Source organism: Rattus norvegicus, chromosome 19 (assembly GCF_036323735.1).
Source record: "Rattus norvegicus strain BN/NHsdMcwi chromosome 19, GRCr8, whole genome shotgun sequence".
Taxonomy (NCBI): domain Eukaryota; kingdom Metazoa; phylum Chordata; class Mammalia; order Rodentia; family Muridae; genus Rattus; species Rattus norvegicus.
The window spans coordinates 53,670,438-53,696,632 of NC_086037.1; the positions used below are offsets into that span (position 1 = coordinate 53,670,438).

Consider the following 26,195-nt stretch of genomic DNA (forward strand, 5'->3'; position numbering starts at 1 on the left):
CTCTCTCTCTCTTCACCCTTAGTTATCTGCCTCAAGTTGCTGTGCCAGACAGTCCACCTGTCCATCCCACGGTGTCCAGCAAGGCTCACATATCAGGCTCTAAGATTTCGCTTAGGTCTGTTCTTGCTTCATTAGTTTACCTTGACTTGGGCCTAAACACAGCACTCTTCATTATTTGGTTTGATATTGCTGGTGGCAAAGCCAAAGACCCCTCCTGGGTCATCATTTAGCAGTGGTTTTAGGGTAGGGCACGGTGACTTAACTCCCGTAATCTCGGAACTTGGGAGACTGAGTCAGGAGGATTGCTTCAAGTCTGGGACCAGCCTGGACTACACAGTGAGTTCTAACCCCGCCAGCCTCTTTCCTTATCACCTGTTTGCATTTTATTATTTCTCACCTGTGACTTTTATAGACTGTGGAGTTGATGGGCAACGCCTTCTGTGTCTGTCCAGATCTATTAGGAATGCTTTGAAGGGATCTAAATAGACAGCTGGATCTCTCGGCGGTGGTTTCCCTGCAGGTTGACTTTGGTTCCTGATTAGCATGCTCTGGACCAACCTTCCAGAGTACACAGACACCTTCGGACACCCTCATCAGCCACTCCCATCCCCAGATTGCTCACAAGGAGATCCTGAGAGACAAAAGCAAATGCCATTCATGTTTGATAGTCTCTTAGCCTTCTAGCTGAGTAGTGGAAATGACAGTTGTCCCCAAATTTGGGTAGAACGAGGGGAGATGAAGAGTTGGGGGAAAGGTAGCTGGTCCCTCTTTCCGCACTCAGCGACTGCAGGTGATGCCCTCGTCATTCCTGGCTACCTTCTTCGGGTGCCCGCAAACTTCTGCCTGATGACTGAATTTTTTGCCTTGTAGTCCAGGCTGTGACTTGCAGGTTTTAGTGACCTTGAAAATTCAGAAACCACATGCTGCTTTGCTTATCGTTAGGTAAAACATTGAAAGCACTGGGTTGGGGGAGCAACCGGACTACACCGTCAGTCTTCAGCGATTTCTAACAGCTCCGGGGTGCGGAACCTTGTGTTTGGTGCCTAAGGAGCACTCCAAGCTTACTGACGTTGCAACCCTCTGTAGCTTAGAAAATGGACACACGGAGAAGTATCCGGTATCCAAGATGCTTGGGACCCAGGCATGCTGGCAAGTTTGGAGTTTTCTCAGAGTGTTTGTATATACATATTGAAATATCTTGTGATGGGATCTGAGTCTAAGCATCACACACACACACACACACACACACACACACACACACACACCCCTAAGAAACTCCACACAGCCTTTTTAGTGTACCGCTGTATTGGCTGTGCTTTATCACGTGAGGTCCAATGTGGGATTTTCCGGTTGTGCTGTTATGTCAACATTCAACGCATGTTTTGATTTTAGAGCATATTTGATCTGGGATGTTCGGCTCGCGTGCCCTTTAGAATTCCATCTGAGGTTCTTCTACCTCGAGAGGAGGAAGTTTCCCTGTTATCATCTCGGTCGTTGGATAGTTTTGGGCAGAATCCAACCATGGCTGATTTGGGACAGTCTCGCTTCCTTTGTCGACAGCTTAGATACTGGGTGTTTATGAGAGATAGCCTCTGCTCAGCCTCAGAGGAGGGTCATCATGGTGTCAGGGGAATGCATGTGACTTGGTGCCTTTTCTCTTGTCACCTCCTCTCGAGGCAGAGAGCAGTGGGAAGAGTCATGGCCTATGTGGAAGAACATGGCGGTTCTCACCCAAGCATCCGCTCCCTCGAAGGGGCTTATTTCCTGTTTCATTTTAGACGATTCAACACGGAACAGTCAAGGTTAAACGGTCTGAATGTTGGTAATTCCCAAGTTACAGAGCTCAGGGGCGCCACCAGGTCCGACCCTCTTTCTGGCTATCTGTCACTTTCGCAGACCCACGTGTATGGTGGTTATGACTTCCCCGGTGCCCCGTCATACTGGTCAACTTCTCTGTGATTGGTGGAGAAGCCTATTTGTCCCTGTGATGTGCAGGCTGAGATGGTCTCTGTGAGCACTGCGGTCTGCGGCCTTTAGGCATTCCTCACACCTGTGGCCGGAGGGTTCCTTGGCCCAACTCTAAGAGGGGGCCTGGGGATTTAGCTCGGCGGTAGAGCGCTTGCCTAGGAAGCGCAAGGCCCTGGGTTCGGTCCCCAGCTCCGGAAAAAAGAACCAAAAAAAAAAAAAAAAGAAAAGAAAAAAGAAAAGAAGCTACGAGAGGGCTGTCTCTGTCGGAACTCACCAGAGTCTCACTTTGGAGCCCAGACTAGACTGGTGCTCACTCTGGCCTTGGATTTACAGTTCCTCCTGCCTTAGCCTCCCCCAATGTTGGCATGACAGAGGTGAGCCTCCTTGAACTTTTGGAGCTGTATATGGAGGCTCAAGATAACAGATAGCTCTCAAGACCGCAAACATGGTTTCTAGAGCATCATTTCTCAACCTGTGGGTCTCAACCCCTTTGGGATCAAATGGCCCTTTCACAGAGGTCGCCTAAGACCATTGGAAAACAGATTTTTACGTTATGAGTCCCCAAAATAACAGAACTACAGTTATGAAGTAGCAACGAAATTTTATCATGGGTAGGTGGGGGGGGGGGCGCGCACACCACAACATGAGGATCTGTGTTAAAGGGCTGCAGCGTTAGGAAGGTTGAGAGCTCTAGTTTAAACCTGCCTCTGTCCCTTTGTACGCATGTTAGCACTGACAGACTTTGTAACATTTTCGTGCCATGTCTTCCCACTTGCAGGTTGGGGTAGATCTTGCTAATGTTGGAACATTGTGTGCTCACAGGGCCCCTGCTGCTGTACCGCAGGGGAAGGGATCCTTGTGAGAACTTGAGAATCCCTGGTATTCAAGACAGAGACAACAAACTCTGGCTTTTTTAGGTGGACCTTTCCATGAGACACATTAGTGTGAAGAGAAACTAACCTCTGTTATGAGATATTTTTGTTTACTAATATGATAACCAGAGTATGGTGGTTTACCCTCTTCCCCAGGAGCCTGGGTGGGGCATAGAGATCTGTTTCATAACAAAAGTGTAGTAAAGGCCTTCAAAAGAGTGACTTGCCAACAGAGAAGTTGGGCGGATGTCACCTCAGCCAAGCAGTGCAGGCCAAGGTCACTCTTGGTGAGCGGTCTTAGATTCTTCTTCAAGATGGGACGTTGAATGCGTTCCCTTCCTTACCCTGGTGACCAAATGCTTGGCAGAAAACAAACTCAGAGTTGAATACATATATGTTTGGCTCCTGGTTTCTGAGGGGTCGGGTGAGGTCACTGGCCCCATGCTTCCAGGTCCTGTGTGATGCAGAACAGCACACATCACTTCCTGGCAGTGCCACCGTACCATGACTCTGTCAAGGGATGAAGCTGTTGGTCAGTCAGAGCCCTCAGGATCTAATTGCCTTCACAGTCCCAGGAAGATGCATGCTTCATAGCTTTCTAGGTGTTTCTTAATCCAAGCAAGTTGACTATGAAGACTGAGAACCCCAGATGCCATGGGCATCTAGGCTATTCAGAGTGATTGTGTCCGTGTCAGTGTCCTAGGGAAACAAGACAACTCCCCCATCCCCTGCCTCTGTCCCCCACCAGGGATGCTACCTCACTTCCTGACCAGCACTCTTCAAAAGTATCTGAGCCATGGAATTCAGGGACAGACAGACAGCGCCAGTGTAGGGTCCTGATTTAGATGACATGTGTGAGTGGAGAAACCGGAGTAGTCCAGGTTCTGGGTATTAAGACATGGCTTTACCTGCTCGAGGAAGCTGTGTGCTGAGCATATGGGGAACCTGGAACTATCTGGTGACTCTTCTGTAAATATAAACGGATTGTCGCCTGGAAAGTGGAAATCAAAGAAACAGAGCCGTGTGGGGCATGCTGGTCTTCGAAACACTTAACGGGTTTAAGGCAGGAGATAAAAGGGGATGGCACCATGACCATATCCCAGGGACAGTGAGCTGTTGAATGCTGGTGGCCCTCCTTGGACTCCCTTCCAAGGACAGGCACATAAACATTTTTATCAAATGTTGCACACCTTGGAAGTCTCACTGATAGCGCGGCCGTCTCCCTCCCCCTCCTTCCCCTCCCCCCAACACAAGTGTCATTTTAGACCTGTTTGGCGCATCCTTAAGACCTTCTTTAAAGTGGCATTTGTTTAGCCAGGCTAAACTCATATTCCTAACCCATCCAGGTCCCCTTACATTGCCTCTGCCCTTGCCAGCCTTTAGAAAGCCTCCCAAATTAGCATCATCTGAGAATTTAATTAACTCGCTGTTTACTAACCCTCTCCTTTCAAGATAATTAACGAGGATGTTAAGTGACACCGGGCCTGATAGGGCTCCCAGTGGCACCTGAGCGGGCAGCTACAGGAGTGAGGCTTCGGCGGGGCGGAGATCTCCCCCTCCACTCTCCCATCGCCAGTGTCCAGGCCGTCTGGCTACACGAGGGGCAGGCACCAGGGTCACATGTTTGCCCAAAGTCAGCCTTTCCCACCTCAACCTTCCCCCGCTCACTTTCTACTTTGTTAATTAAAAAGCCCATCTCACTTAGAGCGGAATGCTTATTTCTTCCGTGTTATTCCCCAGACAGCGCCTCCCCATTACCAGGCTTGAAATTAAACTAGCTGAGAACGTCCAGTGTTGCAATTCCCTTTTGTTTCTGTCAGAGTAGTAGTGCAGCTCTTCCTCTTCTGCTTTGCACGCCTCTCCTCCCGCCACCCCCAATCTTTTGAACTCAATCCAGGTAGCTAGAGATTACCCTCTCTACCCAGACTTGCGTGCTGCCTGCTGTAACTTCTGTGGCCACAGAAAGTCTGCCCTGCCACATCCGGTGTGGTAGCCTCTCAGGGCACCCCACCCCCACCCCTCCACACACACCGTAGCTGTTGAGCACTTTGAAGTGTGACTACTGTAGCATTGGATCAGAACTTTAAATGGTATTCAACATGCTGGACATCTGAAAAGTCACGTGTGCCTAGATGGTGACTGTACTGCGGCCCGCCTTCCCCGTGCTGGCCGTCCCTTATCTGCCTGGGCTCATCGGGATTGAGACTGAGGCAGTTTGCCTACCTTCTCCGGGGACTTTCTCCTCAGGTAGAAAGAGTAAACTGATTGCAACATGGTATCCAACAGACTGTAATTAGGAAGGTAAGTTTTCTGAAGGAAAAAGATGTTACTTTCTAAATCCAAATGTAAATGACTTGGATTATCCGTGTCACTGAGCGCTTCATTCATGCAGATAATTGAGAATTGACGCTGTCCTTTTCCCTCAATTACTTCCTGATAGTTCCGTGTGGTACAATGGGTGAAACACGGGGCTGTTTTTAAATAGCTATGTTAATGTCCTCATTAATTTTACCATTTTTCTACCAATTAACAAATATTAACTCTTGAGGCAGAATTAAGTTGGCTTCCCCGAGGCAGCCACATTTGCCGGCTTGCCACAAGAGTCTAGTGAGACTCAGCCTTTCAATCCTTCTCTTTGGCAGTGTGTAGGTGAAACAGAAACACGGCGGTTTTCAGGGTGATCTTGTACTGGATCATCCCCAGCGTAATACAGTGTGGTGTGAGAGAGAGAGAGAGACACTGAACCAGGACCATTCCACGGCCCCTGTTAGTCGGCCTCCCAGTCTTTGCATACAGTGCAGCTCTGGGCCACATATTCAGTGCCCAGAGGGGCTGCAGGGGCTTGACATGGGTAACCGGGGGCGTGCACAGCGCCTGCCTCTTCTCGTCTGGATAAGAATGAATATGTGGGTGCAACCTTCCTGCCGCTTCTTTTCTTCGTTCCTTTCTCCTTTCCCTCTTGTTCTTCTGTCCTTTATGAGGCAGAAGAATCATGATCACACAGAGAGTTGACAGATTTTAAAATGTTCACGAGTAATTAAAAGCCCTTAACCTGGAGTGCCACTGCACTCACACAGGGAGTTCCCATTGTTTGCCTTCACCACTGTCCGTCAGACTGAATAAGGGTATCACCAGCCTTCTCCCTGTCCCCCTATCCCCTAAGAAGCAGTCACAGTGCGGGGTGGAGAACCCCCTTGAAATCGTTACAGGGCTGGTGACTTGCGCTTTGACGTCCTTAAAATGTGTATGTGATTACTTCACCAAGCCTAGACTTTGAGACCACTCATTCCTGACTTTCAGGATCGCAGCCTTCTGCTCTCAGTAGGTGCTTAGGAGGCACCAGCGTGGGTTGAGGGAGAGACATAGACATGACAGTCGCCCAGGTGTTGCCTTCCACCTCTGTTCCCGTGACTAAATTAAAACCTGTGCTGCGCTCGTCGGCTCTTGGAGAGCGCGAGCACTTGTTATTGGATTGGAGGTTTGGTAAATATGGAGTCTGTTTTCAACAGTTGCTCAGAATGAATGTCCAGTCTTCGCCCTCTTCCCACTTGGATTATAGAAGGATATGGAAAACTTGAGGATCACATGACCCAGGGCACATTTGCGGGGAAGCTCTTACACAGGAAAACAAGGAATGACATTTAATTATTCCAAAGTCAGTTCGTAGCTCAGAGCTGAATCATCTTGACTAGGCTTATTTTTATAGAAAGCTTTCAAGCCTTCCCCTTATTAAGTTTTGAAAGTTGGAAGTAATTTATTCGTGTGTGCAAGCGCGCGTTCATGTGTGTGTGTGTGTGTGTGTGTGTGTGTGTGTGTGTGTGTGTGTGTGGCAGAGACAGACAGAGGTGCATGTGTAGGACTTCCTGTCTTCTTTGAGACCAGGCTTGTGGGTTTTCACATGACGACTGGTTAAAGTTTTCAGTTTCAGATCAGTATCCATATATTACTGATACAGATACAGAGGAGGAAAAGCAAGTCAGCCACTTGTCTTTTATATATAAAGTTTTATTGGTACACACAATGATCTTCTCATCACGGCCCGCCATTGCTCTATTGCAGTGCCAGAACTGGGTGATGGTGACAGAGCTATGATAGCCCCAGCCTCTGAGGTGTTTGTCCTCCGGGTGCTTACAAAGTTTTCTGACATCTGGTCAGAATGGTACGAAATGAGTCTTCTTAGAGGCTTGTCTTCATGAATCCCGGGGAAACTGTGGATTAGACATTATGCTACTCACAGCTCCCTTAAAATGCGTTTGTTGTCAGCTTGGCTGGCTCCGGTTTACCCCCGCGATCTGAAGAATTCGCTTATTAGATGTCGAATGCAGTGACCCCGGTTTCGTGGTAACTAGCCCTGCCTCGGCCCCGTGCTGATAACACTGCTTGCCATTTTGTTCCAGAGATTGAGTACTTTTCAGTGATGCCGTAGTGGGAACCCCCCCCCCCAACCCCCGCTCATTAGTGAGTGCATGCAGCCTTCGGTTTTGCTAAAATCAGAATGCTTTCTCAACCTGAAACCATGGTTATTATTCTAAATGTTAAGTAATAGAGCTCTCTGCAAAGACAAAGTGCTCCTGGGTCACTTACTAGTGATGATGCCTGAGGTAGGGCCTAAGTACTGCAGAAATGGGCCGGAAGGGTGACTCGATGAAGGTCGAGTAATAACAAAGCTGGTTGGCGTGTTTTTTTGTGTCCTGAGTCACGTTGCCTCAGAGGAGTGCAGCCGGCACCTGCAGGACTCACGCCCAGAGGCAAGCTAGTCCTCCTAATGGGTTCTTCCCTGGGAACCTGATGATTTCACTGTTAAGGTAGGTGAACGGGCTATTGAGCAATTAGCTCATCCCTGTGTGGAATTGGGATCCACCCCTGTGAGATTAGGCAGTGAGGGTAGGGAGGCTTTTTGAACCTCCTGTTCAAACTGGTCACCACCATCTGCTGACCACGGCTTTCATTTTTCTTTAGTGTTTATGAGGTACTTTGACAGCGACTCCCTCCCTCCAGCCTCATGGTGTTGCTATTGCTCCGTTTATAGTGGAAGGCGCCATTGGGTGCCAGAGGCTGCATGTTCTCCCCTATCGTCACTTTGGGCAGATCTGGGTTCTGTGTGTTGAGCTCAGAGTAGACGGGTGCACTGCCTTCAGTGGCCTCCCAGGATCCACAGGGAATGTCGCACATACCTGAAGCAGACATCAAGGATCCTGAGTGACAGTGAGAGGTGTGTGGAGCCTTCCTGACTGAGAACCCAGAGGTATCTCACTGTAGACAGGAATGAGATGCACACCGTGGACAGTGGTTGTGTTGGAAACGGAAGCATGTGCAGGAGGAGAAGGCGTAAGGCAGTGTGCACTGTATGCAGAGAGAGAGTAACGGAAATAGCTTGTAGTGAATAGAGAATGTTCTCTCTTGTTCTCATGGGCGGGCGGTCAGAGACAAGGTCATAGGAAAGAGGGATGTCAAGAGATGAGAGGAGTGGCCATTAAAGCTGGGGGAAGGACTACACCAAAACAAACAAACAAACAAAAAGTCAAAACGGTGATCCTAGTGATTGGAAGGCTGAGCGAGGCAGGAGGATTGCCGTGAGTTTTGAGGCCAGCCTGGGATACTAAAACTCCATCCCAAAACAAACCCACACTATAACTGTGACCAAAAGCTGGGACTGGATATTGGTTCCCCCGGGCATTTGGTTGTTTTACCTACAAAGACCCTTGGTCTTAAGATTTGTAGGTTTCACGAGTTAAACCTTTAAAATGCCACTGCCCCGGGAGATTTTAGGAAGGTGGCAGTTCTTGATTGGCAGAACCTTACCGACGTGGTCCGAAGAGAGCACGGCCAGGCATGAGTTCACATGTCCCCATGTCCCTTTCTGGTAGGACATCTGCGTGGCTGGTGTGCTCTGCAGCTTCTGGAGGGTTTCTTGTGGGTGGAGTCTGAGCTACCCTTTTTTCTAGCCCTAACTCCCCTTTCTTCCTTTTCTCCGCCACCAACTTAACTACGGTCTTGCTCCAGTGAATCTGCATTTCAGTGATGGGGAACAGGATACATTGTAGCAGGGTTTGTAGCCTCTGCCCAAGGAGGCGCCCCTGCCCCAGCAGGCTCCCGGGCCTCTCACTAACCTAGTCCTACTTCTTGAACTGTTAGAAGACCAAGTGCCTGTCTCTGAGAGGATGTCTGGATTCATGCTGGATTAGATGCTGCGAAGCCTTCCTGTGTATCACCACTTAAAAATTAAGTTTCCTGAGGCTGGAGGAATGGCCCAGTGGTTAAGCAGGACTTGCCACTCTTCCAGAGGACCCTGGTTCAGTTCCCAGCATCCAAGTCAGGTGGCTCATGAACAACTGTAACTCCAATTTCAGGGGATTGATGCCCTTTTCTGGTCTCAGTGGGCATACATGTGGTATACACTCACATACACATAAAATAAAGACATGCCTTAAAAATAAGTTTAAAACAGTTTTGCTGGCAAGTTTGTTCTTGGTCTCATTCCACCAAGGACTTTAAAGCAGAATCCTGTGGCAGAGATTCAGGTTGCTTGGGGTTCCCCCAGGAGGGGGGCTGCTTTGGGTGGAGCTGGCCAGCCAGGCAGAAGGCTGGGGACATAGCTGAGAGGGGATGATAACACTCAACAGTGTTGGACTTTGGAGCTCCTGTGGGGAGCATTCCCCTCTCACCCATCACAGGTCTTAGAATTTGGAAATGGAGGAGGGTAATCCCTCTGGCGGTTCTTCAAGGGGAGTTGAGAGACTTGAAGGGCCAGACAAGTCCTCAGCCACAGACGGATATGAGGACAGCCAAGCAGGAGAGGTTGATGTTGTTCAGGGGTGACATCTCTGTGGAGAAGAAAGGTTGTGGCCATCTTCACTCGTGAGAACTGGGGAGCTGAGGCGTTCATTATGTGCTCGAGCAGCGCCATGGTCTGTTGACCTTATTAGCCCTTTTGTGCTTGCCACTGATGGATGAATGGAAGTATTTTTTTCTGTAAAGGCGTGGCGGGCTCTGCCCGCACCTATTTAAGGCTCCCACAGCTTGAGTTGCTCCCCAAGAGGCGTCCGTGGAGGCTGCCCTTACTTGCTTACTTCTGTGCCCCTTCCCACGGTGTGCGTCCGAGTCTCGAACCTAATTTCCCATTAACAACAGAGTGAGGTGAGCAGCCTCTGCCTCAGATAATAAGGCAGTCAAAAGAACACAACTAGGTGTATATATAGAAGAAATGGAAGGCTGGGACATCCGTGACCACTCGGATGTCCTTGAGCTGGGACATTCTGTCTATTGGGAGGGAAGGAGGAGGATGCTGTCTTGTGATCTGTGTACTAAGAAAATTAGGTCACTAGGTACAGTCATTTAAAGTCATTATCTCCTGTCATAAAATAGTGTATAAACAAGTAGTAAATATTAGCAAACATTTGTTTTCTCCAGTCCCCAACCTTCTAGCTCAGTAGGGGTGGTGTAGACATCTTCTGTGGAACCCCAGTGAGGTTCAAAGGCTGGTGCATGGCGGGTCCTAACAGGGATTCCCTCTGCGCTGGGACCCAGAGCCAAAGAGACAAAAATTGCTCAGCTGTGACGGGGAAGGGTCCCCAGAAGATGACGTCATCGTCACCCTGCCTTTTGAGTCCTGTGGCATTTTAGCTCATGAAGGAAGTACCTAGCAGGGCATCAAAGAAGGAAAAGTCACCAAAAACAGAAAAAAGGAGATTGGTGAGCGAAGCGGGAACTGCCATGGGCCCACTTTTCTGCGGCACAGAGGGCTGAAATCTGAGAGGAAGGAAGCAGATTCAGACTCCATTAGACAGGGCTCTACAAGCACACCAAAGACCAAGAGTCAGACGGAGTGGGAAAGGATTGTCCTCATTCACTCAGGCCATCAGCCACCAAGGTTTAAGGACCTCCCACGATCTGAAACTGCACTGAAGAAAGAGGACGAAAGATAGGACTTAGGCCCGGCTCGAGAGATGCTGTTCACTGGGTGTTGGGTGAGCCGGCCATACTGGCTGCCCAGGGTGATGATCAGGACACAAAAGCTGCTTCTGGAATAGTGTAAGTCCCAAAGGGGAGGCTGGGAGGTTGGGCCTCTGTAAAGTGTGCAGGCTTGGCCATCCTAGAGGAACACAGTTTTTGTTTTTGTTTTTGTTTTGTTTTGCTGCTTTGAACATCTGTGTACCCCAGACTCCCTTCCAAAGACCTTGTGTGTTGTTATAATTTTCAACCAGATGATGAGTCTGTTAGTGTGTGGAGTTCGGTAGTGTGACCAATTGTGTGATCTTCATTTAGTAAGCGGATACTTTGATCTAGAGTAGTCAGTTGTCTTTTGGGCTTATTTTTCCCAGAGACGTTGCATTCCATAGCCAGTAGATTATGGGCCAGACTGCGTAGTTTCTACTCTGAGCCGAATCTCAATGCACAGATGTACCCTTTTAGAAAGATCTGGGGCACCGAACTGTTTCTAATGGAGAATCAATGGGCCACCGCTCAAACATATGCAAAGTTCTCTGTATTGGAAGCTTGCCTTATCTGGCCTGCCATGGACACCAGACAACCTTGCCTATGAGTCACCTGGAGGGTTTGCTCAAACCTGCGCTTCGAGGTTTCACCTTCAGAGTTCCTGTGGACCTGGATAGAGCCCAAGAATCTCCAAGTCCCAAGTTTCCCACAAACGTTGATTCTGGTAGTCTACGGCTACTCTTGGAGAGTGTCTGTAGTAACCTAAGCATCCCTGGGTAAAAAGTTGCTGCGTTCCTGATGGGACGTCCCTTTAATGGCTCCTCCTCAAATACTGGGCCATGAGTAACGGTGCTTCTCCAGATTCTTTAGTGTATCTTTGTGAGGACTCCGGCTCCCCCAGCGTCCATGCACCTTGTGTGGTCCTGGGTCAGTGGTTTTCACCACTCTCAATATCCACGAAGAACAACCATTCTGAAGACCAAAGCTGGATCTCAGCCTCAAGGAGTGGCAGTTGGCTCTCTGTGTGACCATCGGACTTCAGGGTTCAATCTCGTCTTCCGCATCTACCGGACGGAACCGAGACCCTTCCTCGAGAGGCCCCTGGTGACCTTAAATGCTGCTGAGGTTGTGAGGGTGCTAATCTTCAGGGATAGATAGCACAGTCAAGGGAAGCCAGCAGATTCCCAGAGATTCCCCCCGCCCAGGAGACACTTCGTCTTTGAGCCCATGCCCAGTGGAGTGACTAATCGATGTCCTCCACTCCGCTGGACAATTAAGAGAAGCAGGAGAAGGAGGGAAAAGTCTTCAGTTAGACCTAATTTGGCACCATATTGTTTTCTGTTAATCTATTTTGCTTTCTGTCCGTCTGTCCCAAGGGATGGGTGCCTCGCTGCTTGCTGAAGCATGCATAACTAATGCCCTCATTAAGGGCTGATCTGTTTATCAGGACCGTCCTAGGAAGCCGGGCTGCCAAACCTAGGCACAGGCTGGGGGCTGTTACCTCCCCCTGGGCCTTAGCCCCACCTCATTAAGCCGGTCCCGGCTATTGATTGGGAGCCTGTGTTTGGAAGAGTCTTACTCACTCCATGCATTATCTTGACAGGTTGATCAGACCTGATTGAGAACCTCTTAAAGGAACGAACAGCTGTAATGGGAAAGCTGGACTCTGTCATCCGTTAGGATGATTCTGGAAGCAAGAAGAACACGGCTGACATCTTGGAGCAATTGTATTTACAATTAACATGGCCGAGAACGATTGCCTCTATTGATTCCCCCTTCCTGCAATTACAGCCCCATTGTTTACATTCCAGCACTTCAGTTATAAAAAGGAAATTCAATAATTATTGCATTATTTAAAGTTAAAGTGCCACAGAGTTTGCTGGCTGCGCTCACCGGTTGATTTAACGTTCAGTAAAATCCATGCCGAGCTCTCCATCTTGAGGCCGGCAATATCGGCTTTTAATGAGACTGGGGTGTGGGGTGTGTGTGTGTGTGTGTGTGTGTGTGTGTGTGTGTGTGTGTGTGTGCGTGCTCAGTGCACAGGGTGCTTGTCTGGGTTATTTATTGGGGCCGGGGGGTCCGGAAAGCAGAGCAGAGGAACTGTAGCCATGTCACGGTTCATGAAATGGTCCCCCTCGCCACTTGGCCGTCTAGCCTGCAGATGGCCGTGTCTTGGTCTCTTGGCAAACACTCAAATCTATTACTTACAGTCAAGTTTCTTTTACCTTGTTGCTCCCCTGTCCCCCTTCCTGTTCCCTTCAACTTTCAGCAAAAGCAACGGACTTAGAGGAGAAAGGATGGGCTGTTAGCAGTGGACAGGAGGATCCCTACTGAATCTGTCATAGTCAAGTTACTCTCTGTTCTATTCCTGTTTTCCCTTTTCAAGGGAGAAATTGAGTTTAAAAAAAAAAAAATCACAGACCGCTTTATGAGTAAGTTAGCCCTGTGGATCTTCCGTATCCCTGGTCTGTGGCATGGCGGTAGTTCCTAATGATGGCTTCCCTCATCATGAAGGTGGTAATCGTACCTGGCAGCAAGTCATGGGAATTCAGGAGGAGGCCCCATGGTTTTGAGTACCAAATTCATGTTCTCAGAAGCAGTAACCAGGAAGTTGAAGTGCATGGGAGGAATCTTAAAGACCCTTCTCTTTTTTTCCCTATTTGGTTGAGAGTCACTGTGGGCTTGGTTCCAGAGAGGGTCTGGCCAAGTGCCTGGAGCAGGTAGGTAGAGCAGAGGAGGACCCCGGCCATGCCCTCCGCTTAGTTGCCACCAGTCCTGGTCCCTTCCACAGCCTCGGGAAACTTTAGACTACAGGTGGAAGGGCTCGAGGAGGATGAATAGAGCCACTTGTGACTTTCAGGGAGTATCAGAAGCAGGCCTGTAGTGGGCAGCTGCTTCCCAGGGACTTTTCATTAAGGAGGTGAATTCTTGGTGCAGGTCTTGGCGCCATTTATCTGACATGCTTTCCAAGAATCTAAAATTCCCTTTAGGAAAACAGCAGGGTATAGAGATTGTAGACCTTGGACGTTTCCCTTCCTGCTGTGGGTTTTTCTGACCTGGGTCCCTTTGTTTCTCTGGTGATTGCTGTCCAAGCCACGGTCTCAGCACTGGCATCTGATTATAAATTCTGGCCGAATTAGAACTCCCTGGAAGGGGCCCTGGTAACTCGAGGCATAACAGCAGCATCCGCCCCACGCACAGGCGCTCCCAATCAACGCGACCGTTACCATGTTGGAGAGCCACTGAGCTAAAAACACGAGTTGTGTCACAAACATCCAGGCCTGTGGCGGGCACCCACCTGTCTGTCAGGTGTTATGAGGCAGGATCTGGGCTCGCAGTGTGACGGTCACAGCAGTGCCAAACGTGCAGACAGCCCTTCACATTTTCCAAAGGATTTTCACTCACAGCTTCTCACACGGCTTGATCAATGGCCTCTGCGGTGGAGGCCTGGCAAGTGTGAATGCCTCCACACCATAGCCCTTGTCTGAGCCTCCAGGCAGCCATTCTCCCTGCCTCTGCCACGTGGATTTTCATGGCGCTGGAGATACAAATGAGTGACCCCCTCAGAGTGTAGCTAGGAGTGAGGGAAGGTGCACCCCCCCCCCCCCCAGCCATCTAAGCCATGCCTTCTCTGTCCTCACCTGGGGTGGCCACAGACTTCATTAAGAACAGGACCAGGACCCTTGATTTTCACCATATCGGCATGCCGATAGACAAAGGGACGGGTGAACATGTGGCAAGGGCCTGGGCTACCTACACCAGCAGCAGGGCATTCTGGGTAAAGCACTTGCAGTAAATAAGGAGCCTCTCTTCACAAAGAGGAAGACGCCTGTGTTCAGGCTCTCCCGACCACAGTGTAAACTCGGTGTGTTACAGCTCCTTCACTGTTGATTTCGGCCTCCCCTTTAGGATCCAGGAAGGCATGAACGTTGGTTGTTCTGAGGGAAATGTTAAGTAGCTCGCTTCTTAAGCCCAAAGATTAATGAGTTTGAAGAACGAAAGCAACAGTAGCCTTAATTATTATGAAAGCTAACTGTGTATCAGGTATCGTTAATAAACATTTTATATGCATGCTATTGAGTCCCCCCAGCTGTGGGATGAGGAGGTTCAGTTACTGAGGAAACGGAGGCCTCACAGACTCACTTGAGGGTCTCCTGCTGGACCAGTGTCCAGCCACAGTGCACCCCGCAACCAGCATTATCAACAGTAGGTTGGCCAGGGGAGGAACAGTACTGTGACTCTTATTTTTGCGTGATGACTTATATCTTCGAGGACCGGGGAGTCATTGCCAAGGAAGGCGACCGTATCAGTGAACGGAGGAGGCCACAGTTGTCAGACTTTTGTCCTGCCTGGTGAAGGTTGTCAGTTCCAGGGCCTGGGGCAGGCCAGAGCATTTCCTGAAGGATGGTCATTCCAGTGTTAGCCTTCTTAGGTCCCATCTTTTTAGAATTTCCCTCACAGGGAAAGATGCGTGGACTTTATGCTAAGGTACCGACATGCCCCAAGCATCCATATTTGTATATTTTCTTCCCCAGAAATATTCCGTGCCCAGGATGACAGTCCACAGAGGGCTGCAAATTTACGTAGTTATTTCCCTCTTAGGATTTCGTGCCTGGCAGAAGGTTACTAATACTGCGACATAGGGACCATGTAGTTAGTGTTCACACAGGGGAAGGACTCGGCAGCTGGGACTCTGAGCGCGGATCCTGGAGTTTGGAAGGAGTTTGTTCTGGGACATGAGGAGCCTGGCCTAGAAACCAGAAAATAGGGCAGAGCCACCCGAACGATTGATCTAGGGACCATTTTTACTTCTTTTGCTTTTTCTTTTTTTCCTTATAAATCATATCTTATGGCGTCTGTGGGGTTCCTACGGTGAAACAGGGCTAAATTAGCATGCACCAAGGACGAGGGCACCAGTGGATGAAAAGCCAAGATTAAACAGAAAATATGTATATATTTAGGTTGACCTTTCACGCGTCATGCCGAAAATGTGACATTCAGTCTGAGACTAACTCAACCTCACTGATTAAAAAAATTAACCGCCCTCAGCCCTGGATGCATCACATCCGAAAGGGCTCTTTTTATAGGCACTCGAGGTGAATGTCTGGGCCCCGGGAGCCTCTTGTTCCAGAAAGGGCCTTCAGATCAGGGCTGAGCCCAACAGCAGGCCCTTGGAATCCTGTCCCAGGTTCAGATCCTCTCTGTCTGCTGAACACTGAGAGACCTGAGGACGGTCTCATAACCTCTCTCAGAGTTGAGTTCCTTCTGGGACAGGAGTCTGCTGCCCTGCGCCCCACAGCATTCCCGTGCCTGTGTCTTCACTTCCACTTTCAGTGTTGGAGCATAATCAGGCTAAGCTGGGCTCTTGTACATGTTCCTAATTAATTCCCATCTGATTTTCTGGGGCGATTTTAATACTGTACCCTGACTTTACCCAACTACCGGAAGCCCTCTGTATGCTGGTGTCTGTTCTTCCAGGGGGCTGTTCCATAAGAGCCCTCCCTCCCTCCATTGGGAGCCTGCAGCTTTGTAGATGGAGAGAAGTTACAGGCTTCCCCTCACCTGCCTTTACTGAGGTGTCCTTCAGAACCCAGCAGATGACTAGGACCAGTGGGAGACGTGGGGTTCCCTGGCATAGTTGGTTCACTGGGATGGATGCCTAGAAGCTGCCATCCCCATCAGAGAGTTTTGCCATTTTTTTCCCCTTACCCTCAAAATAGAGTTACATGGTATGTTCTCTGAAGTGTGGTGAAGAGGTGTTTCGGGGTGTGCTAATAGTAACAGGCGTTACTCCAATTGTGCGTGTATGTACTTGTGACCACACACACACACACACACACACACACACACACACACACACACACACACACATGTCCATTTTTACTTTAAAGGGGCAGCCGAGACCAAACCTGATCAATATTTTACATCCCATGCATGAAGAACCAGACGTTAGAAGTTTCCTTTTGCCGAGGAGGAGGAGGTAGCTGGGGGCTCTTCAGATTTATAGGAATCAATGCTCTCTGACATTAGTTGGTTAGTTTTCCTGGGAAAGAAGTAGCAGGAGCATATTTTTTTTTTCCATGATGAATTATTTTCTAACGAGCCCTCTTTGGCTTTCCACATTCGGCCGGGGCGAGCTCGCACAACAGATTAATGGGTCGACTCCCACAGCGTGTGCAGCCCGGTCTCTGGTTCTCCCTTCCTTCTTTAAATACGAACTTGAGTTTTGCACACACACTACATGCAGGTCCATTGTCAGGGGCGTCTCTCCGTGTGGAGGGCTCTCGTTCTTGACCCGAGTCAAGTCGTGGAGACAGGTGCAGGACCTGGGGTGTCCCCATGTGAGGAACAGTGTGCTCTCTATGGCTGAGATGAGCATTGAGGGCACAGCGAGCCAGGAATTATCATCAGATGGAGTCACACGAAGAGCCGCCCCCATATGATCAGCACAGGATGCCAGCTTGCTGGCACAGGCTAGCCCCATTTCCAGTGGCTCACCATGATGGCCACCTGGTCTTCCCGTGCTGGCTGCTGGTCATTTAGAGAAACCAGAGATAGATCTTTTCTGCTTCTAAGTCTGAGTCAAGCTGGGTTCTTGCTTCTTCCTTCTTCGAAGAGTCTTCGGCTGTAAGCCACTCTGCCTTGGTGGCGCTTCTTTTTTTTTTTTTTTTTTTTTTTTTGGTTCTTTTTTTCGGAGCTGGGGACCGAACCCAGGGCCTTGCGCTTCCTAGGTAAGCGCTCTACCACTGAGCTAAATCCCCAGCCCCCTTGGTGGCGCTTCTAAGATGGTCTTTTTGCACCTTTCATTCATACAGTTTACCGTTCATCTGCCCACCCACCCAGTCATTCACCCATCCATTCATGCATCTCACTGGTAACCCAGCTGTCCACCTGTTCATTCATGCAGTTTACAATCTGTCTGTCCACCCACCCATTCATACATTCACCTGGTCATTATTTGCAGTGCTGTGGACAGAGCAGAGCCTTGGTCTCTCTCGGGCTCCTGTAGACAACGTCCTAACAAGCGGGACTTGGAAGACATTGCATTCAGGCTTCCTTGCATTCAAGGCTGCAGGGCCCCCAAAGTTTAGATGGCCCTGGGTTTCACCGTTCGCCATTTAGCTGCGTGACTTTGTATCTTCCCGTTGGTGACCTTGCCATAGTTAAGTCCTTTGCTGTCTGTGCTGATTTCTACAGGGTGCTCAGAGACATGTGGATTTCAGAGTTTGGATGTCACAGTCATACCGTGGCATTATTAGAACTGAAGGGACCTTGTCCCCTGGCCTCTGGCGGGGAGCTCCGAATGGGCGCCATTGTGGTTATCTTGTGATTTCCCTGTTGTTAAGGTTGGTTTTAAGTCTCAGGGGTTGTAGATACTTAGACTCAAACCCAAACACATCCCAGCAAATGAGCCCCACCTACCGCCGTCGTCCCTTGAGTCCCAGGGGACCATAACTGCACACCCAGCACAGCTGAAGCCCTTGCTCGGCTCTGTTCAAACCATCCACATGACCTGACGAAGAAGAGTAAGGGGGGAAAGAGAAAGAATTGAACAAAACTCGGGTCCCCTCCGCCCCAATGGGAGAACTCCAGGATAGAGACAGAATGTCCGTCAGGGAATTCAGGATTTGCGTGGGAGAAAAATTTCCTGCCTGGCGAGGAGAGCAAGAAGCCTGAAAGGAGGTAGCTCTGTTATTGAGTGTACCAGTGGGATTTCTGCCTTGGTGGATTCTTCATATATTACAGTGAATTTAATTAAATACATTGTGATCCCAATTGAGGGTATTCTAATTAGCTGGGTCAGGAACAAATTATTCTCCCTCCTTCTCCAAATGAAAACATCTCTGCTCTTCTGCAGGGAAGGCATGTCCTTGGCTGCCTGACTTGCCCCATGGAGTCCTCTTGTGTCTCAGGCCCCACCCGCCCCTGCTGCCTTGCATGGGGCAGGTTCCCAGGGTGGGACTCTGGGGAGAGGCAGTGCCCCTAGTGAGGAAGACAGAATTTGACAGCTGGGCCAAGGGGTGGACACACAGCTGGGGAGTCACTGGATGGTGTGCAGGGCTCAGACAGAAACCAGTCTGCTGCAAACCCTGGGTCCTTGTTGATTCCAGGTTGGACAAAACAAGAAGTAGCAGGATTAAGTACTGGGCTTGTCACATGAAGGTAAGCAACGGCAGGCCCATTCTATAAAAGGAAATCTGAATGGGGGGGGGGGGGATGTGTACACATGTATGCGCTGTGAGTGCATTTGTGTGTGTTGTATTTGTGTGTGTGTGTATGTGTATTTGTGTGTGTGTGTATTTATGTGTATGTATGTGAGTGTATGTGTGTGTATGTGTATTTGTGTGTATTTATGTGTATGTATGTGAGTATATGTGTGTGTTGTATTTGTGTGTGTGTGTATTTGTGTGTATTTATGTGTATGTATGTGAGTGTATGTGTGTGTGTTGTATTTGTGTGTGTATGTGTGTGTATGTGTATGTTGTATTTGTGTGTGTGTACGTGTGTGTTGTATGTGTGTATGTATGTGTGTGTTGTATTTGTGTGTGTGTATGTGTGTGTTGTATGTATGTATGTGTGTGTCGTATTTGTGTGTGTATGTGTGTGTGTTTGTGTGTGTATGTGTGTGTTGTATTTGTGTGTGTGTATGTGTGTGTTGTATGTGTGTATGTGTGTGTTGTATTTGTGTGTGTGTGTATGTGTGTGTGTTTGTGTGTGTGTGTTGTATTTGTGTGTGTATGTGTATTTGTGTGTATTTATGTGTATGTGTGTGAGTGTATGTGTGTGTTGTATTTGTATGTGTGTGTATGTGGGTATGTGTATGTTGTATTTGTGTGTGTGTACATGTTGTATGTGTGTATGTATGTGTGTATTGTATTTGTGTGTACGTGTATGTTGTATGTGTGTATGTATGTGTGTGTCGTATTTGTGTGTGTGTGTGTGTGTGTGTGTGTGTGTGCGCACACCCTGTTACTACCAGTAGATGGGACTGTGGTTTAGGACTCTCTGTTTCTTTTTATTCTTTCCTACATGGTTTGTGATGGGTGGCCATTTCCTTCTCCAAAACAATTCTCCAACGGCAGACAAAAGTGAAAACTGGGGACACTTGTGCGGGTTGCCCCTTAAGAACATGAGCTTGTGAACAGAATGGCTCTGGAATATTTTCTTACCACATTTTTTTTTAAAGCAAAAGATGTCAGCATGATGTTTATTTCAGTTCAGGACATGTGTGGCCTGAACATCCGAGAGCCCCTGGATTTAAGAACAGAAAGACAATTGAACTCTCAGTTCCTGTTTGACTCTAGGTCCTGGCCTCCTCCTCTTCTGGCTCAGAGACTTGGGAGCCCCAGCCAGCTGGGGTGGCACCCTCACCTCCGAGTCTTGACACTGTGTTTCAGACTCAGAGCATCGCTGCAAGGGAGTCCTCTTCCCTGGGGAACCGTGGGGGTAGGGATTAGGAGTTAAGGCTTTGTGAATCTTGCTAGATGGTAGTGCCAGCAAACTCCCTTGAGGAAATGGGACACTCTGGACCCTGGTTCGGTCTTTTGTTTGTTTGTTTTTCCTGATAGCTTTTAGTCACTCAGTTTTAATTGAGACTTTAATAAGCGTTATTTTTGTTAGTCTCTGTGATAGCAGTTTCCATGTTCTCTGCTTCTAGTCCCAAGTCACACCCTTACTCCCAGGAAGGCCCCACTGAGAAAGTTTAGGTTTTCCAAGAAGCTCCTGGAGAATGCTGTTAGGTGTGACCCCCGCTCCACAAAACATTGTCTTGTTTCGAACTCTTTTCAGTCTTCTGAGGAGTCTCGTCTCAGAGGGGAGACACTGAAGATAAACAATGGAAGGGAAAGCCCCAGTAGCAGTTTATCTCCAGAAGGTTCTTACTGTTAGTCCCAGTGTGGGAGGTGGACCTTCCCGTTCGCTGCCTGCGATGCTCTCTGCATTTGCACCTGGAGGTCGGCACAGGTTTTTTTGTTTTTTGTTTTTTTCTGAAGCTCCAGTTGATCCTCCCGATGGAGGGCCTCCACCCTCTCTACTCAGTAAACTTGCTGTGCTACCTTGTGGGTGCACTCCTGTTTCTCCATCTGAGCATGTGCAAACTTTCTGGATTCTCCTCACCCTCCCGGTGGACACAGGTTGTGAGCCTGCGAGCGCAGGAGCCCCAGGGCAGTGTCATCTGGCATTCGCTTGCCCGGCCACTCTGTTCCTTTCATTCTCAGGAAGCACGCCGTGTTCTGAGCACTCTGGCCTTGCCATGCCTTGCCTCACTAGCTAGACAAGGGGAACATCCCCCACGCCCCCTTCCCCACCGGATCAGAAACCGCCATCAAGGCGTGGACGTTGCCCAGACCCATTGGGATCAGGAAGGAGACTTTTGTCACAAGGCTGTTTGGAGGCTTTCGCTTGTCTAGGCCCTGGTGACCAGATTTGAGAGCAGGAGGGGACAGTCCATCAAACCACACAGAGTACACGAGACCCTTACATCATCTGTACTTCTTCTGTGATGCTGGCTGTATGACGTGGGGGAGGGAAGCTGGTTCTAGCTCTTTCTCTGCCCATAGCTGGGTTATTGAGGTCAACCTCTTAAGCTTTGTGGATTGTTTGCCAGCTTCGTGTACACTGAATTGGGTAAACTCCCTCTTCCTGTCGGAAGAGTCTGAAGTAAGACACGCCCTTTCTACACCAAGAGCAAATCAGGCCCCTGTTACTAGACACCCAGGGTTCCCCCATTTCCTCCCACGAGGTAGGAGAATGTGGTGAATTCTGCTCTTGGATGCCTTTCAGTCTCACAGGTGCCGCCGCAGGCTGGCTTCTGGGGACTGGATCTGTGACACCTGCTATTCCGGCGCGCACACTTTCACCCACCTGTGTTCTGCTTCCTTTTGGCTCCGGGACGTTCACGCTCTGGAGTCCGTGTTGCATCTGCCAAACAAAATAGGAGCATAATTGGGACCAGTGATACTGACCAGCAATGAACCACACGACCTTTCAGTATTGCACTTCTGGCTTTGTTTTAGTTTTGAGGCATGAGCTGACTCTGTAGATCAGGCTGGCCTTGGACTTCTGATCGTCCTGCTTTTCCCAGCCACCAGGTGCTAGGATTATGTTTGCACCACGATGCTCAGCTGGGCTAATTTTAATTTTAAAACCTCCCCCACCCCCATAGTCTTATTTTGCCCCAAACTCACAAGTAGCCAAGGATGGTCTTGAACTTCTGACTCCACTACCCCTACTTCCTGAGTGCTAGGGTCACAGCCGTGCACCACTACTCCCTAAACCCCCCTGCTTCATACACGCTAGACAGGCACCTATCAACTGCACTACATCGACAGATCCATCCCTTTAAATACTGGAAAAAAAGCTCAGCTGTTTTTATTATGGAAATGGCCCGATGTGTACTTCGATTATGCATGACTGACCCAGGTACTTTACAGGTAGTAGACAATGAGCTGTCACCAGAGCAGGGACGGACGGGGGGCGGGGCTGTCTGTGAAGGTCAGATCGTAATTTTTTTAGTCTTTTGTGGGCGATGCATCTGTGTCACTGTTGTCCAACTCTCTTGCTTCAAAATGGTTTCGAAATTGTATGTCTGTCAGTAGCCGCATTCTAATAAAACTTTATTAATGAAAACAGACAGTGAGTAGTCAGGTGTGGTATCAGGCCACAGTTTGCCCACCTCCATTCTGGGATTTGAAAGGGTGAGCCTTTTATATTTACGTGAATGCTGGGAAGGCCCTGTTAATGAGTACCGGTAACAGGCACCATGGAAAAAGCTACTTGGGATGGGCCATGTGGGAGGGACAGGAGTGTGTGTGTGTATGTGTGTGTACACCTATGTATATATCAGCATCCCATAAGTGCTTCCAGAGAAGATGACACTGGGGAAAATGAAATTCCCCAGATAATAACCTCCTCAGTAGCCATCATGTCCCATTGACACATGGCTCCCTGTGGCCTATGCAGTACAAGAGTGGCTTGTACCCTGATATGCCTTGAATGCCTGACCAAGGGAGTGTCCCTCTCTTTCGCCCCCGCAGCACCTGCAGCAGCATGAGAGTGGCGTGGAGGGGGAGAGCTGCTACTACCACTGTGTCCTGTGCAACTACTCCACCAAGGCCAAGCTCAACCTCATCCAGCACGTGCGCTCCATGAAGCATCAGCGCAGCGAGAGCCTGCGCAAGCTGCAGCGGCTGCAGAAGGGCCTCCCGGAGGAGGATGAAGACCTCGGCCAGATCTTCACCATCCGCAGGTGCCCCTCCACTGACCCAGGTGAGCCCTGTCACGACCAGGGGCCAGGAGCCTCCTGAAGGCTTCCACTGTGGGCGAGCTTGGCTTATCAATGTGGCTGCTCCTTCTGTCTGTCCCTGGAGCCTCCTGGATGGAAGGAGTTTGGATCGGTGCCTTTTTAAAGAATCACCTTTCGATAGGCAGGTGTTCAACCACAGGGAACTAACTCATAGACATCTTATTCTGGAAGCAGACCCATGGCAGGCCTCCCACCCCCAATCCCCGTGTTCCTCTGGGTTCTGTTACTGTCGCTGCTGTACACTACCTTGGTAGATGGTACGTGGGAGCCTGGGCTGTAGGCTAGGAGTGGTTTGTGGCCCCAAAGCCAGGGCTTCAGAACTGAACTCCAGGGAACATCCAAGCTAATGCCTGTTACGGGTTCCTTAGTTGTATTTGAAAGGGACTCATTGTCCCGCTGGCCCAGGCTTCTGGGCTTCCTGCTACTTATGGACTGTGATTCTGCTGTTTCTTGCCTTCCTACCTTCTCATCTGTAGAAACCCTTTCTCTCTCCCATTCTCCCACATAGCCCTCATCCCTAATGGGACCTCATTTGGTAGGATTAACTCCTCTTTAAAAAAAGAAAATATTTTTTTAACCTTTCAGTCCCTGTCTCTTAACTTGGCAGTACAAGATAGTCATGTGTTTCTTTCAAAACAACCGAGCAAGACATGCCTGGTGGTACAGACTTGGAATCCCGGCAGAGCACAGACTTCGTGAGTTCTAGGACAATCAGGACTACACAGCCAGACCTAGTCTCAGAAGCACAAAAGAAATGCCGTCAAATTAGGCCTTCCTCATTTCTACTCTCTAAGGAAATCCTCATGATTTTTGAAAGAAAAAAAGTTTTTACAGCTCATCGCTAGTGTGTGCTCGACATTCTGTCACTAAGCCAGCCTGCGAGGGGATCCGGGGGCCTTCCAGAGGCTTCCTACTAGTCACTGAAAGGGTTGTGCTCCCGTACCCCAGTGAGGTCTTCTCTTCCTTCAGTCCCAGATTGTTTCTCTCTAGGAGAGAGGAGGAGGGTTGTCCATGCATGTCCATGGCTCTCGGTCTTCTGGTCCTCAGGATGTCAGTGGGTATTGGACCCTGGTCCTCAGCCCCCGGCTCCTTAAAGCTTTAGCCTGCTGGTGTGGCCACATATGTTCCAAGGCTCCCCCGCTTGTCCCGGTACTCCCACCTCTTGGTCAGTTTCCCAGATCGTACTTGCCTTTGTCCTGCCCTTCCTATGATGACATAACCACACGTGAGCTCTCCCGTCCTTACTCGCCCTTCTCCTCCTGTAGTAGCTCTTCAGCCCACAGCTCCATGGAGACTTAGTTGTGAACTGTCAGATCAGGCCCGCATTTGGATAGTTCCCAGTTTTGAAAAATTACATAAACCTTAGGGGGAAAAATGGCCGGGCCCTCCTCCCCCTTCTCCAGGTTGGGATGACCGGCGGCTCAGCTCGCACTTGCTTCCCTTTCTCACTTAGCTCTATGTTTTGCAGCGTGTTTCTACTATTTCTTAAAATACTGGTGGTCCGGGCTGCAGGAGAAGAACTTCCCCTGTGTGCTGCTCTGTAAACCCTCCCATTCCAACCCGCTCGTACACGCCCACATTGACGAGTGCACAAGCACACACAGAGACCACCCCCGTCCACATGAGCAAGCACCTGCAAGCCCCCAACACACAGATATTCGTTGGACCCACTCCTGCCCCGTGTACACACACGCGCGCGCGCGCGCGCGCGCGCGCGCACACACACACACACACACAATTACCAACATAGCACATAACACATGCCATAGCATGCTGTGTTCACACATATCCCTGTGCACGTGCCCCAGGCTCTCTCCCACACATCTCTCCTGCTCCCGATATACACTGTGCACCCCACAGTCCCCTGTGGGTGCTTACCCTGCCACAGCTGTAGTGACACTTAGTGCCCACGCATGCCAGCAGGCACTGCACCTCACCTCAGCTCCTGTAGCTTTCCTCCTGTGTACCCTCATCCCCACAGCAGACCCCCTCCTCTCCCCTCCCCATCATCCTATTAGGATGAAATAATAATTAGGGGTGATATTAATATTCAGTATTTTCATTATTATAACTCTATAAATATTAATCACAGCCGAGCCTTGTAGAGTTTTATAATTTCATTTACCTTCTTGTACAACTTTTTGTTTTCTCTGCTTTCCTGGGTACTCATGATTAATTCATGGCTTACCCAACGCTGCCAGAGCAGACATTTCCTAATCTCCGAGTGCTGCATGTTCAGTTTTCCCAGTCAGCTTAGAGGCATCTCACTAAGCCCCTCCAAAGCCCCAAGTTCACCAGCTCCTGTCAGGATCATCCTATGGCCCCTTGGCTGCCTTCTCTTTCCAAACCAAACTGCCATTCCGGCATGACAGGGTGCACCCACAGGCTGAGAGATGGGGATTTTTCCCTCCCACTGGGAGAGCATCTTCTACCAGGATGGGAAGCTGAGGGATGCGCTGTTGGCAGGGGCCAGGCCTTGTAGACCCGGGAAGCATGTGTCTTTTCCCACGTGTTTCCAGGTGGCTGCTTTCCTGGTGGGCGTTTTAACTCTTTTCATCTGCAAGGTTCCTGATCCAGTCTGAACCCATCCCACCGCAGGTGTGTGCACTGAGGCGCAACAGTGAGAGCGGGCACCCATGGACACTCCTGCCCTGAAAGCCCGAGGTTGTTGCATCCCCTGGCTGTGGGACCCTCAGTCCTACCAGAGTGTTTTAGCCTTTGCCTGGTCCTGTCCTGTCCCTTCCCCACTGCCACTTCACAGGATTCTCTTCATTCCACCACTGTCTGCATCAAGGTCCCTCCCCCTCAGAGTCCCCTTTTTCATTAGTGAAGTTGAGTGCTCCAAACTGAGTAGGATACAGCAGGCCTCTCACTCGGGGCTGTGCAATGGAGCAGGTGGCCCCCTCCCTTCTAGTGTGAGACCCCACTCTATGCCGTCTGCTCTGGAATGGCTTTCTTACATGCTACCTTCCTCGTTTCCTTTAATTTATTGTGTATTAGCCTCCCCCACACCCCAAGTATATGAGCAACTTGAGTCAGGTTGGTAGACTTCCTTTTCCGAATTTCCAAATCCTTTGGCATTGTCTTTGGCCTCCAGTCATGTTGCTGCTCCAACA

At 49.5% G+C, this 26,195-nt stretch overlaps 1 protein-coding gene across 11 annotated transcripts in view; it reads left to right on the forward strand.

The window, feature by feature from the left end:
- Zfhx3 (zinc finger homeobox 3) overlaps positions 1-26,195 on the forward strand; it is a 1,006,519-nt gene that overhangs the window by 881,292 nt on the left and 99,032 nt on the right. For all 11 annotated transcript variants that reach the window (XM_063278047.1, XM_039098313.2, XM_039098314.2 and 8 more), the window contains 1 exon segment: positions 22,811-23,042. In XM_063278047.1, coding sequence (XP_063134117.1) covers positions 22,811-23,042 — 232 coding nt within the window.